The sequence below is a fragment of the Erigeron canadensis genome, chromosome 1 (genome assembly GCF_010389155.1).
Source record: "Erigeron canadensis isolate Cc75 chromosome 1, C_canadensis_v1, whole genome shotgun sequence".
In the NCBI taxonomy this organism is placed as follows: domain Eukaryota; kingdom Viridiplantae; phylum Streptophyta; class Magnoliopsida; order Asterales; family Asteraceae; genus Erigeron; species Erigeron canadensis.
This window is the reverse complement of record NC_057761.1, coordinates 29,012,822-29,028,488: the sequence shown is the minus strand read 5'-3', so window position 1 is coordinate 29,028,488 and position 15,667 is coordinate 29,012,822. Positions and strand designations below refer to the sequence as shown.

The 15,667-nt window shown below is 30.2% G+C and overlaps 1 protein-coding gene across 2 annotated transcripts; it reads right to left on the bottom strand.

The window, feature by feature from the left end:
* Window positions 1-9,917: 9,917 nt before the first annotated feature.
* Window positions 9,918-12,528, bottom strand: LOC122610972 (protein yippee-like At3g11230). Of its 2 annotated transcripts, XM_043783927.1 has the most exons (5): window positions 12,360-12,522; window positions 11,563-11,606; window positions 10,993-11,101; window positions 10,242-10,297; window positions 9,918-10,166 (listed from the first exon to the last, which is right to left on the bottom strand). In XM_043783927.1, exons 1-5 carry the CDS (start codon window positions 12,453-12,455, stop codon window positions 10,082-10,084), a joined length of 390 nt encoding a protein of 129 aa, XP_043639862.1. In that variant the 5' UTR covers window positions 12,456-12,522; the 3' UTR covers window positions 9,918-10,081. The 2 variants fall into 2 exon arrangements, with proteins under 2 accessions (XP_043639862.1, XP_043639869.1); XM_043783934.1 differs by lacking the exon at window positions 10,242-10,297 and having other exon boundaries at window positions 12,360-12,528.
* Between the last annotated feature and the right edge of the window lie 3,139 nt (window positions 12,529-15,667).

Here is a 15,667-nt window from a genome sequence, read left to right as displayed (position 1 = left end):
AAAGAAAAATCCAATTAAATCTAGGTACGAATTTTGCTCGAAACAACTTATTTACGGGGTAAAAAGAAAACAAATCAGCCCATCATTCTTAAATTATACGTACTTGTTTAATCACATTAACTCATAATGCATGGAAAGCAATAATAAAAAAATTAGCCATAATTTATTCTAAAAATCACAACCAATATAACTTGACAAAGAAACAAAGCCATAATATTGCCAATCTAATAGCACATATTCGTTTTACCAGTCATAGTATAACGTCTTATATACATGATCGACGCCTACTAAACCAAAGAAAAATATCTGTGTTTTCAATAGTTGATAATTATTATAACAAATAAAAACTAATTAATTCAAAATATATATATATAACATAATATAGATCTATATAATTAATAAATATTGTTATTGCAAATAATGTAAATGCAGGAAACATGTATATACATCAAGATTTGCCTGGAACTAATCATTAAAATTTGATGTATGAACTCCAATCCTTTTAAGAGGAATCAGGCTATCATATCATATAGTAATTAATATACGTAAACTATATAATTTAGGCTACACAAAAATATAAAAGTAATCAAGCTTTCAAAAACACAAGTAATGATAACAATAGTAAATAACATAAAAATTAAGCAACAAGCCTTGTTCGATATTTTATATATTATGTTTGATTTTGATTGCATAATATGGTTATCGTCAATCAAATTATAGATTCATAGGTATATATAAGTAGTTTTTCTTTTTAAGTGAGAAAAAGAACAATATAAAATTCATATATACCTACAATATAACTATCAACATAAACATACATATATATACATGATATATGATAGTAAAAGATAGCTAGCCAACATGTGTCATCAGGCTACGGGTTTTAATTTAAGACACGTATACTCATACGTAACGCATAATGTAAAGAATTATGTTTTCAGGATAAATTATTATCATATTACCAAAGTGAAAATTTCATTAATCTATATATAAAGTTAGTTGTACCTCAACCGACGACAAACTTAGATATTAGAAAAACTTCTAACGTAACCGCAACTGGAAATTAAAGCTTATTGATCATATATCTCATCAATCGACGGCAATGAAAGATAGCTCGGATGTTTTGGAGACTCATGCTGATAACGTATTGTAAAAGAACAATAAATAAGAACAAAAGATAGAGGATAATGAATCATTATCTCATTAATCTCATGAATATATGTATATATATTACAATAGATTTTCCTCCAAGAAAGCAATCCTCTAATAAAATATAAGATCTCTAAATATCTAGTAAATAAGTATGGACATTCATTTCATATTTATCCATAACATTTATTGATTTATTAGATGGACACGAGTATATATAAAGCTTTTGTTTATTTATCTAGAATTGGGTTTTTGATGGCCTTTTAACAAATCAATCTTGAGTTATATGATGATCTAGAGTCAAATAATTGGAATACATATACTTAAGTTTTTAAACAAATAACACATTGAACAGATCTTTCATTGGGTTTTTGAGAGTGATATTTATACAACAAAATTTAGTTTTCTACAACAAAGGTATAAAATTTATTATGCAGTGTACAAATGTATCTTGCAGAAATTGTTGTAGCAATATCACTTACCTTAGGTTTTTGATAGCTAGATGGCTTTTTAAGTATAGCTTTACTTTTTTAAGCTATATTAGCGTTGGCTTTTTACAATTTATACCTCAAAGTGAATCAAATTCCCTTTTCTGTATACTAGACCATGATCTTTAGATTATCACAATCATATTAAAGTTGGAATAAAAAAAAATAAGTTTTTAGGATCTTGATAACGAAATTGTCGTTGATATGCTATTATACATGCATTACTAAAAATACTTTACATATAGAATATCAATCCCCAATTTATTTATTTTCTTAATAATAAAATGCAGCTTTTTATATACATAGTTTCTTAAAAACTACTCCATTAGATAATAAGAACCAAAACAAATAGGTAGAAGACAAATGACCACAATTGTAGTTTTATGTAAGGTTAAAAACACTAAGGGCAAGTTTGGTTCACAGAATGTTTTTGGATGGAATGAAATTTTTTGAAGGAATTAGAATCTGAAGGAATGAAATTTGACAAAATGTTTTTGATTTTTTGAAGCTTTAAGTAAGGGACGGAATGAAATTCCTTCCCCTATCCCCAAGGAATGGAGATTCCATTAAATGAGAGAATGTTAACATTCTAACGGAATGTAATTCCTCCATCTTTAACTAACCAAACACACTAAAGAATGGAATTCAATTTCAATTCCATCAAATTCTATCAAATTATGTGAATCAAACACGACCTAAAATGTATTTGATTGCATCTGAATGGAATGGTTGAGCACTGAGTGCTGAATCGGTCAGCATTTGATGTGTTTGATATGACATCTGAATGCTGAACGAGAAAAAAAATATATTCTCAATGATTTCATATCTAAACCCTCCCTTAACCATTTAGTTTACTTGGTTTACCTCATTACCCTTCCTTTATCATGAACACTCCAGCCCATTTTATCTCCTTCACATCACGCCCATCTCTGCCACTCTATTTTACCTCCTCCTATATTCCACATAGATTCAATAACATATGAAGTTTGTTGTTTCATTAGATTAAAGGGGGACAATATGAAAATCGATCCACTGCCTTCTGTCATCTCAAGTTCCAAATTCTGGATTTACAAATTCACAAAACAAAAAAGCTCTTTCATTTCAATTACTTCTTGGTTGGGTATTCAAAGTGCTTCCACCGATTCAAGTTACCCACATAATTTTATTTGTTAAGGATTTATTATTTTTATTTCTTTTTATTATTTGTTCTACCATTGGCTTTGAGTATATTATATTATTTACCATTCGACTCCAATTAAACGAGCAAAGCAATAATTTGTAAATATTTATAGTAATTATAATATATTATCGTACTTTAATTGTATAATATTAATTATTATTATTATTATTATTATTATTATTATTATTATTATTTCAATATTCATGATCAAATGTTAGAATGGTAATTTATTTATTCAAAATGTCAATTCAGAACAGATATCAAACATACTATTTTTATTCAGATTTATATCCATTCAGCATTTTTAAACCATTTAGACTTTAGAATCATTCGGCACTAAATGATGTCGTGTTATCAAACGCAGCCTAACATTTATAGTTATCTCCTTAAATAACATTTTTATTTCTTGATCCACCGATTTTAAGGTCCACAAAAAATTGTCATCTTGTAAAACTATGAGTTCCGAGATATCTTAAAGCATCTCCAATGGAAAGGTTGATAAAAGTTTTTTACTATTACATCAAGCTTTGAAAAAAGCTTTGATCTAAAAACTTTTTATACAATAACTTGATAAATAATGTAGAGGTTGATAAAAGCTTTTTACTATTACATCAAGCTTAAAAAAAACTTTGATCCAAAAACTTTATATACAATGATTTGATAAATTTCAAGTTATTTGAGGAGACAAACACTCTCTTTCTTCTAAACTATATTACTAAAAAATGTTTCAAAGACTTTTTTTTTGATGTTTTACCAAAGCTTTATGAAAAGCTTTTTTGTAATAAGTCTTTGATAAAAAGCTTTTAAAAAACAACCATTGTGGATACTCTTACTAGGATAAAATTAAGTATGCACGTTGTCATCGAAACACTTAAAAAAGGGTAAATTGCTATCCAAGTTTGTTAATTTTTAAATTTAAGGTATTCAACTTTTTTTTATCAATAAAAGGTATCCAACTTTTCAAAACATAAAATTAAAAATATTTTTTTGACATTTTTTAACTAGCAACTTTTGTTAATTTTTCGTATATGGCAGAACCAATAGGGTGTTCAAAACTATCTACATCCGAACCCATAATCTGGTCCGATTTTATCCAAAACTTCTTTTATCCAAAAACTCGGATATCTAAACCTTGAACATTCGATTTTTGGAATAAAATATTTTGATTTTTAGTACTGAAACTTCGACTTTATTGATTTTAAGTTTTTATTTTTCGTTGACGATTTATTTATTCATGTTGGGTCGGTGGATGAAAAAAAAGGTAATTCCCGATGAGGTTTAAAGTCAGATGTCTAAATTCCGGATTATGGGTTTCATTATCCGAATCTGAATCCAAAATATTGAATATCTGAAGTTCAGATATCTAAGACTTCGGATATTTAAGTTTTTGAATAAAATCAGATCGAATCATGAGTTCGGATAGGGATACTTCTAAACATCCTAGTGGTTTCTCCATGTACGAAAAGTTAAAGAAAACCGCGGTTAAAAAATGTCAAGAAAAAGTTTTATTTTATATATTGAAAAGTTGAATACCTTTTATTGGAAAAAAAAAATTGAATACCTTAAATTTAAAAGTTAACAAACTTGAATACCTTTTATTGATAAAAAAAAAAAGTTTGAATACCTTAAATTTAAAAGTTAACAAATTTGGATATCTTTTTGTACAATTTATCCCTTAAAAAATGATACTTTTATGTTTCTTCATCAATTGTCCAAAATTATCTATCATACTTCATGATAAGGTGACCAATTTTAGAACTTAATTATGATTAAATAATAAGTTGTTAAGCACTTATATAATTAAGTGATCGACAAAAAACATTATTTTGTTGATAGCTTCTATTTAAAATATTAATAATATGAGAACTAATATGTTTAACTTAAATCTTTTTTATCTTGCCAATGGGTTTATAGTCCAGTGGCATTTTAGACTTCCAATGAAGGCTCATTCTTTGGGCAATCAGGGTTCGAATCCAAGGGGGCGCATGCTTTACCTCAAATGGCATTCAATGCCGTAGATGTCGCGCCGTTTGGCGATCTATCCGGGGGTTTTCCCTGTAAACTACCGCGATGACATCCTGTCCGGTGGGTGTAGAGATCATATATGGGGTGAACATGCTCTGACTAAAAATGAATGTTCATAAAAAAGTCTTTTTTATCTTATAATTTTTGTAATCAGACGCAGGAAAAATTTATTATAGTTTCTTTTAAAACTACTAGTACAATATATATACAGTCTTGTATTCACTTTTTAATATACATGAAATTCTAGTTTAATATTTTTGACATATATAGTTGATTTTTCTATAACATTAAATCTGCTGAGTGTTGATTTGACTTTGATTTTCTAATTGAAAAGCAAAAAGATGGATAAGTTAATATATTACCAAAAACCATAAGTAAACTCGACTAATATTTGGTGATACGTTTCATTAAACAAAAAATTAGTTTTACCAATTAAAGATACCTTCCACCTAATAGAGTTGATAGGCGCATCCTTTAAACAAATTCTATATTAGATTTTAGACCCTTATCATATACACGGGTTTTACAACATTATTAATATAAGAATTAGTATATAAAAATAAAAAAATACTCGTACTTACGTTAGATGTAAAAAAAAATACTTAAAAAAGAATTGAGATATTTAAATGTGAATCCTGAATGATAGATCATATCAAGGTTTGTGGGGTTTTTAATAATTTTGTCTGTTGTGATTTTATTTGTAGGTTTCTATTTATATAAGAAGAATCTGTGTCCTAAATATAGTTTGATTTTGATTACTAATAACAAAAATGATTATCCTAATTACAATTACTAATAACAACAATATTACAACTAAATTGTTACAGTTAATAATATAAAATAAAATATTGATATAAATATGTAACCTTCTTAACTTTTAGCTATATTTTGTTATTAGATAGACATTATGCGATAAAGTATTAATTATTTTTAAATTGGGTTAAAAGTGTAAATTGGTGATGAAAAACTAAAAAGTGTAAATTAATTTATACATGTGTTGATTTAATTAATTTTTAAAAATTGAGAGTTGTAATTGGTCAATTGAAGTTAGGTTAGTTGCCTTTTAGTATATACTAAAAGGGTGCCCGCGCGTTGCAACAACAACAGTTTATAACGCGTGAGATGTCGTAACGGTAATACAGGTTGTTTAGGATACTTTCATGAGATGCGGCGATTAGACATCTTAACCGTGGTTATCATTATTCTAAATATAAGTCAAGGAGTAAATGAAGAAAATAATAAGGTGCAAAAACTAACCATTCTAAATATATCTATTATAGTGACTTAAAGGTAGTTTGGGGATATTAAAAAAAATGTTGAATTTCTTAAAATAGAGAGTCAATATGTTTTATAAGGGATTATAGATATATTAAGATTTAGATTTTTTTTTATGTACGCTATGCCTAAATCACAACTCTTATATCGACAAGTTAAATATTTGAGTTTTGCATTCTACTTTACTCGAACGACTAGTGGGTAGCTGGCCGGAATGTAGCGACTTTGAATAAAAAACTTTTAGAGTCTGTTGACTCCTTGACTAGGTTTGGTCATATCTTTCGACTTTCGAGCATTGTGGCGGGCAGGCGTACAAGGTAGGAACGTACGGACTTTGATCAGAAAGTTTTTAGAATTAATTGATCGCTTGACTGCTATTCAAAAAAAAATTGATCACTTGACTAAGCGAAAGGTGGAAATCACGTGTTTCCAAAAGACCAAATGGAAGGAAGAGTAATTACCAAATTAAGAAATGGGTACAAGTTTAGTTAATCGATTTAAGCTAAGAAAATCATATTCTTGTTGGTCCACTCTCAACGATGAAGTAAATCTAGACTTGGGTTACAAATAAGTAGTTTCTCTCTAGCGAAAAAGTTTTTACCAATCTATTTTGGTTGGGAGGTGATAAATTTATGGCCAACATTAATCCATTTGTGATAGATTTATCATCTTTCATTTAAGTTTGTGGTAACAAACAATTCACACTATGAAAAATGATACATAAATTTGGGATTTCACCTTTTATGCAATTATTTAAAAACTTGATTTCTTGAGGTGTACAAAAACATTGTCATTTTACTACGGAAAATGATAAATTTTTCTAAAAAAATAGCCTAAAAATTCTTCTAACTATTAGATTGAGACATGTGACATAATCAGGGGTAAAATTAGGAAAGAGAATTATTGGATAACACTTGACTAATTTTTAGGAGAATTATTAGATTGAGACATGTGGCAAAATTCTACTAACTGATTAGATTGAGACATGTTTTAAAGCGTTTTGCAGAATTTTTAGGCGAAAATTAATTATTTTCCTTTTACTACTACACTAGATTTGATCCGTGATTATTTTTTTTATTTAATTTTGAAAGACAACGAGCAGTCAATGTTTCCGAAATGGGTGTTGATTTGCTCAAGAATAAAAATTTTGTGCACAAGGAAATTTTGATAATTAGACTATTATACCCTTGTATCATTCATCCATGTACTTTTGAACAGTCAAAACTCAAAACCCATATAATACCCATGTCCTCAAATGTTAGTATCTCTGGCTCTTTGTTCCCTTTTCACTTTTCTAGTGCCCTCAATGTAGTACTGATTTGTTATCTTTTGTAATTTTTTAAAAACGACATTAATGATTTTTATTCCATGTGATAATTGCATACATCGTTTGATATTAATCAACGTTGTAAACACACAATGATTTCACCCATTTGGAACATTAACATCCATTTTATTAATCAGTTTATTTCGTATTTGTTTAATAATCGTTTTCCAAATGGTATGACCTAAAGATGGGCTTAAACTAGTATTTTGCAATAATTTTTCAAGTTTTAATATGATTGTCTTGTTATGGTAAATCGTAAATTAGTATGTTGTTTGAATATAAAGTTGCAATTTTCAACGATTAACAAATATAAAACTAAATTAAACAATGAAAGGGATTCTTGTTGTTGTGCTACGGAGCTTTGTTGCTGGAAGTGACAAAAATGTAGGCAGGGGAAGGTGTGATGGGCAGAGAGTTACTCGTACTAATTAAGTGCTAACATAGTTAAGGGGTATAATAGTCTATTTGCAAATAAATTTCTTGTCCACATAAAAGTTTTTCTTGAACAAATCAACTCCTTCCGAAATATCGGACTTTATGATAAAGGATGTTACTTAACCGAGTAAGGGTCAAGGCCCAAGGGGTGTTCCATGCCCAAATTGATATGGTAATAGGATCAACTTATCATTTGTACTAGTCAAGCTAACAGGCCAGCCCAAGTTAATATATGAAAGTAGAGCCGAAACACTACAACTCTACCACTGCGTTCTTCGAGTTTTCATTTTTAAGAAAAAAAAAAGTAAAGGTAAGAAAGTTCATGTTTTTGCGTTAGTTTTTTCTCTTATAAGAAAAGAAGGTGTAAGAAAGGAAAAGTGATGGTTAATTTTCATTTAAATACTTTCTGACCATTATTGGCCTGATTTGAATGGAAAAAATTCTTCCCCTATCTAATCTTATCCTTTCTTTTCTTTTAATAAAAAGTCGAGAATGCAGCGGAAGTAACATAGCTGGCAATTAATTTCATTGTTTCCCGCGAAAGATACATAGTCTGGCAATTCGTGAATCTTTGAAAGCCAGCGTATTTGCCAGGAACCCTTTAGACCGGGTGTCGTTTTTTATATCAGTATTGTCCACCCTACAAGAATAGCTTAAGACAACTTTCTTAGCATAATAATGAGACATGCTGGAGGCAGCACTTGAACCCAAAACTCTCTTATCTATGTAAAGTCCCGCTAATGAGCCCATAAGTTTTGCAAGTAGGAATACCACTAAGCTATGCTCCACTGATGGCAAGTCATGAATCATGATGAGTTGCAGTACCAAAAAAGATAATGATAACAAAAGATGTGTTAATTAAATTTGTAACGAAGACTAAGCTTATGTACAAATTAAAAACAAAAGTTTAACAAAAGATGATGGCTCATTCTAAATTCCCAATTAGCCAATAATAACACCAAAACTTATTCGGGTGGGACGTAGCATTAGATTGGTGCTGCATCAATCAAAACGGTTGGGATTACAAGTTATAGATATTGTGTTCCTCTCCAAGATATACTCTGGACGTTTTTCTAATAGCAACCGATTGGTTGTAGACATCTCATTACTTATACTCTGTCGCTCACTAGATTAGTGTCGTTTATCGTGGTTGTGATTATCGTTGTTTCTCCAAGATAGTAATGGTTATATATGTATTTAAGGGTGTTTAACCTCGTTATCTTATTTTTCATACATGTATCGAATATTGACCAAACACCTCTAGTATATATTCATGTACCTCATCGTATTCAGTCACTCACTAATAATGCAATTTAATTTCATGGGACTTCTACTCCTAATTTTTTGGTTTCAAAATTTCTTTTTCTCGAAACCTTTCTTCTGTTTCTCAAGAAGTGAATAAATCTTGGTTTAAAGGACCGTATGTTGCAACATCTAATTTCACTACCTCGCAAAATGAAAGCCTTATCCAATAAGGTACATTGAACTTTGAATAGCAAGAACCTTGCCCAGAATAATCACACAATCGATTCAATAGAAGGCATTAATCAGGCAAACACAACAATAAGAGAGGATATCCTTTATCCTGTTGCAGCTTTCATGAAAAATTTTTTGATGACGATGAAGAAATGTTAAACGATAAATCCAGACCAGAAACCAATAAAGTTATCTTTTACATCTTCACAAGTGAACGAGTGAAAAATAATCTCTCTCCCGCACGCAATAAATTTATATAAAGAAATTAAATACCCCGTATATAAATGTGATTAAATATCGTTGTTGCGTATATGCCATAGTCCTAATTATCATTTTTCAACATTAAAGCTACTTGACAAGTTTGTTTTCATGAAAATGATATAATGGGTTGATGCTTCATTACGGACGAAATTGTTTCAAAGTGCTTGACTTTTGTATGAGATTCGTGGCCAACAAATGATCAACAAACATAGGAAAAAAGATCCAATAAACCAATTATTATGTAAATTAAGTGTTGCAACCAACTTAAAGTTTCTAAATATTATCTTCTACATTTTGTGTGTAGAGATCAACATTAAATTATATTTAATTCACATTTGTCTTGAAGTTTATAGATTCAAATTTATGATACACCAAAGCGAACACCAATTCACAAATTCATAACAGATAACATTAGGATGAAAAGGGGTGAAAAGAATTTACAATTTTTGAAATGTGGATTAATTATCAAACTTCTTCTTGTTCACTTCGGCTGATATGTGCTTCATGATTGACCCAATAATTGCTTCCATCTGGCCCCGAAAGCTTAAACCTGCACAATTCAAGTTCGACATATTGACTTTGTGCTCAGATAAAGTTCGCATGAATCTTTTTAGTACATACTAACCGCTCAAGAACTGATTTTCCCTCCTTATACTTTTGGTTCTTTTCATGGGCGGTTTCCTGAAGATCAAATACCAACCTCAAAAATGTTTAATAAACGAGCATGCGTGTTATGTAAATGCTAAACTAAAGGTTTCATTAGATTATCTCTATGCCGGTTCTGAGAATCCATAGAGAAATGTTGACTGAGAAATGTTGACTAACTTCCAAACCATAGAATTGGGACTCACAAAGTGAAAATGGTGAACGCTGAAAACGTACATAACCCCATATTCTGTTCATTTTCTCCCAATGTCGTGTACATGCCCGCACAATTGACCAAACTAAAGTTTTATTAGCTCCTAAGGAATTTATACATCGCTACAATTCATTTATACACCACACGGGTATAAGATTAAAGGACTGTACGATCAACACACTATGTTTAGTGGTATATAAGGGTGTACAGATCACTTATCATTAGTTCATGAGTTCATCACCATAATGTGGGTTCCATTTAATGATTGGAAGCATACAAAACCCAGAAAATGACAATGTTAAACAATCAAACTAACAAGACTCACATGGACGGATTGTGTATGGTTGGCTACTAATCTTGAACTTAAGGTCCTTATGTGTGTATCTATTTTATGGGCCTCATTCGAGTTAATGGAATCCAAAATCAGAAGTCTTATTTCTTTAAACAATATGAAAACGTGACCCATATAATGAAAAGATTATGTAATAGAAACGAAGTCTCGAGAATGAGATCTTACATAAGTCCATCCAACAACTGATCCGCATTTGACACAAAAGATGTCAGCAACGGTGTGTAATCCTGTCATCATCAGTCTATCTTCCATGGGTCCAAGTGTGACATTTGCTCTGTAAAACTTAAGAGTATTTGAATCCAAATTCCATAACTTTACCCAAGAAATCATCTAATCACATATTCAAGTTCTCACAACATGTCATTACATCATATCATTTAAATTAACAAATTATTTCAACATATATAAAGTTAATTACTTAATTAGTCAATCAAGTGGAAAAAGACCATCGCTTGTGACCTATTATACACGTAGATTTGTCAGATCCTACCGCAACTGTAATTAAGAAGATGATATAACCGATACAATTATGCAAGTGGACAAACCATCAAGATTATTGATAGTATAATCCATTTTTCGAATGCAAAAGGATGTATTAAAGAAAATAGAAACAAGAAACCTTGTTCAATGCTTTATAGTTCTTAAAACATCATAAGTAGCCAAAAAATTAATCAAAAATAGTAAGAAAACAATTATAAACAGCATTACTCACAGATAAGAGCAATAAAAACTTACACTTTACTGAAGAGATAAGCTTTACCATGCCTGCAATGGAATGACTGAGTAAAAACAAAAGGGAACAAGGTAACCTCAGTCAGCAAAATTCTCTAAATATAACAAATCAACACCGCTAAAACACCGTAAACTTGCACACCAAACTAGCAAAATCAGTGATTTAAGACACTTTTATGATTACTTTTTACTATTTTTTATTACTTTCATGACAAGGTATCTTCCACTTAATTTGTTTCATCAATCCTGTGTAGATATTTGTATTCACTTAATTGCACTAACAAGAAGACATTTGCTTTTTATGACTAAAAAGAAACAAAAGTAACAAAAAAACACACTTACTTTTAATGACCAAAACAGAAAAGAATAAAAACATACTATGACTGACTAAATCTTATTGATTTAACCTGCAGCATCTGTTTTAATAACTTTAACTTCTTACTTTGTATGTTTTCAAAAGTTTTAATATCAAATTAATACTAACAACAATACCCAATCCTGACATGGCGGTTAAGAGACATCAAATTAATAACAAAAATTCAAAATAAATATAAATACAAATTATTAATCCTAAGACCTTTCAACTTCAATCCATACATACACAAACTATACCATCAATATCAATAAAGATTCAACATTTATCATAACAAGATCAAATTTTGAAACATGGGTTCCAATAATTATCCAAATATCATCAAAACCCAGAAACTAAGGTCCAACTAATCCATCAAAAACATCAACACCAAGATTATTATTAAAAAGTAATAAAATTATAAAAAAAAAAAAAGAGAGAGAATTACCTTTGAAACAATGTCATCACAAAGTGCAAGTTGGGTTTTACAGTGCTTACAACTGTAAATCTTTCCCTCCAAATTTACTAAAAACAATCTTCCCATTTTTCTTTTTCTGGTCGAAATATTTGTTGGATTTTTTTGAAGATATGAAAAAAGTGATGAAGAAAGAAAGTTTTCAAAGGATTCAATCAACAACATATTCACGCAATCTGGCCCCATTAATCTTTTATATTTCCGTGGACCCCACCTTTCTTATTTTGTAGGATATTGTTGTTTCCTTTTCTGAAAATACAAATTAGAAGGCGTAGGGTACATTATATTATGCATGGGGTATAACTTATACTGCTTAACGTACAACTTATTTTGGAGAGAATACAATTGTCTAGGTTTATTTTATTAAGGATAATGATCCATCCTCGTAAGTCATTAGTCTAAAAATCCTCCTAATTAATAGGATTGTGACAGGTAAAAAATCAGGGGGTGAGATTAGGAAAGAGAATTAGTGGTATCCCCATGTCATCATCTAAAGCTATTAGGAGAAATTTTAGGTTAATTTGTTAGGAGGATAAATCATTTTCCTTTTTTTAATGACAATAATGAAGTATGTCCTTTTTCTTCTTTAAACAATTCAGTCTTTGAATTACCTTTTTTACCCCTAACCTTTTAACACCTGTATTGTAAACCCTAAAAAACTCTTACATAAAACCAAACTTTCACACATATGTCATATTTTACAAGTGTTCCTTTTCATTCTATGTTATCCTTTTTCTTTTTTAATCAATTCAGTCTTTGAATTACTTTTTTTACCCTTAATCTTTTAACACCTGTATTCTAAACCCTAAAAAACTCTTACATAAAACCAAACTTTCACAAATATGTCATAACCACACCGTTAATATCACCATCACCCGTCATCGCCGCTCTGCCGCTACATTACACGAGTACCCCTCTCGTTATCATAAAAAAAGATCGACTAGCAAAATGCTAGAGGATGCAATCATGCAAATATAAACACCAATATTTACATATAGATATCTATACATAAAACGACACTCTCAAATAAATCTCATGACTTTAATTGTTGAGTTTAAAAAAACATGAAAAAACTTATGACAGTTACAAGCTTTGACGACCCTCACCAATGGAAGTCGAGACATTGGTTTTTCACTTCATGTTATTTTTTATGCAAACTCAAACAATTCCTCAGGACCCCAATACACAAAATCCTCCACATATGAGAAGCACGTTAAAAATAAAAGAGTTTTGTTAATGATGGCTGTTAGTTAATTAATTTGATGCATACAAAATTTGTACTTTATCTTGCGAAAATTCAGGGGGCGATTATTGATATATAAAGTACTACTTTTTATGTATGTAATAAGTTATTAATGACAACCCTTAAGGCTGTCATTATCAATTTCCAAAAAAAAAGAAAAAACAACAAAATTACAAAAGCAATCTAAACCAAACTATACATAATATTAGTAGCAACTCCTTTAGATCTTGATAATAACCACAACTGGAAATACACCTAATCTCAGCTATAAGAAGTTCCAGGGACAGTTTGACGTGGTTAAATACATGCTTATTTCTTGTTGACCATATGCACCAAATGGAAGTCATAAACATGGACCGCTTTTTTCTTTCTTACTATCCTTGACACATCCTTTATGAATCTCCAATAAGCCTTGGTAGGAGAAAGCAAAAATATGAGTCAGAAACACATCATTCACTCACTTTACCCCATATTTGTTTGGTCCTAAGATAAGTAAAAAAAAGATACTTAGTAGTTTCACAACCAGATTACACATCAAACAAAATTTGTTTCCAATGTTTATATTTCTTTTCATCAACCCAACTCGTGTCGCAATTATGTCTATAATAGCTCTCGATACAAGAATATTCACCTTTGCAGGGACCCAATTATTCAAAGTAAAATTGATTTCAAAGTAAATCTCTTGGATCTCTCGATTCTACATCTCATAGAACACACTTGTAACTCAATGTCATTGTTATTATCAACAACATATTTAATATCAAGACCTTTTTCATGAATCAACACCCCATTTTTCATAATGCTTTTCCAATTTCCAACGACTATATTGTTTAACGATAAGTTAAAAAAACTCCGTTGCCTTTCGCCCTTTCATGAATTATTGATATTCCTTTACACCATAAGATTTGCAAATCTGAGAAAAACTTAGGCCACCAATGAACTAGGAGAACTTGACAGCTTCAATAAAATCAATACCAAGCCTACCTTTATCCTTTGGAGCAACAACACGACTCTAACATGACACATTGTTTAGATATAGTGTGTTTGTGTGTGGTCGTCTTAATTAGTTTTACCAAATTCATTCAGGAATTTGGCCACTAGTTGATTAGGATGGATTTGAGAGCGGTTTCACTTAAGATCAAGGTCTTAACTTCAAGATTTTTGACATCACGAGTTTTTTTTCCCTGAAGAGTTTAATTTGTTGAGAGAATTTCTTTTAAGATACTATTGTGAAAATAAACCTTTTGAAAAAACTCGAACCTTATATCTTTTTTTTTTTAATGTGTGGAATACTCGCAGCGGAAAACATACGTTGTCTTAACCGGTTCCGCGCTAGAGAACCCATTCACCTCCAATACCTAGTAGAAGGATAAACATTCAATTAAAACAATATTTAATTGGTTGAAATCTCTGTCCCTCTCAATAACTCAAACCTGTTTCACTGAAGAAATTTATTTGAATAATGTAAAATTCCTTGAATTTTGACTGAACCAATTTACTTCTTAACTTTTAAATATATGAGTGGAAAAAAAAAAACAAACAGGGCCTAATTGTTTTTAGTCTCTGTACTTGTAACTTTCCCTTTAGCCTCTCACGTACAAATCACGTGAAGGCATTTTGTATCATATGCATGTTACCCAGTACCCACCTTTCTACTCTTGGGATATATTGACTTTCGATATCTACTTTGTTCATATGACAAGTTGTTGGTAAATGAAATCATATATTGTATTATAGTATATTATCATCATGCAACTAAAAGTTAAGAGCTTGATTATAAACAGATATGGGGTCATACATTTTAGTTAGTGAGGTTTCGATGACTTCATCTTGAGATAATGGTGATGTACGTTTTTACATGACAAAACACAAAAGTAGTATTAGCTTCACCAAACTGTAAGGAACCCGTTTCAGGCTCAATACCCGTATGAAAAGGCCCAATGGACCACAGTGTTACGATTGATAAAAGAAAGATTAACAGGCTATCAACAACAAAACATTGGGCTGGATGACTAGAGAGTAGAGAAGGTAATTAAAG

Excerpts from the sequence above, each read along its gene's own strand:
- LOC122610972 (XM_043783927.1), bottom strand. The coding sequence starts at position 12,455 with ATGGGAAGATTGTTTTTAGTAAATTTGGAGGGAAAGATTTACAGTTGT. Across the intron at positions 11,102-11,562 it reads GCTTATCTCTTCAGTAAAGT|AGCAAATGTCACACTTGGAC; the intron begins GTAAGTTTTTAT and ends TAAGTTTTACAG. Across the intron at positions 10,298-10,992 it reads CAGTTGTTGGATGGACTTAT|GAAACCGCCCATGAAAAGAA; the intron begins GTAAGATCTCAT and ends TTTGATCTTCAG.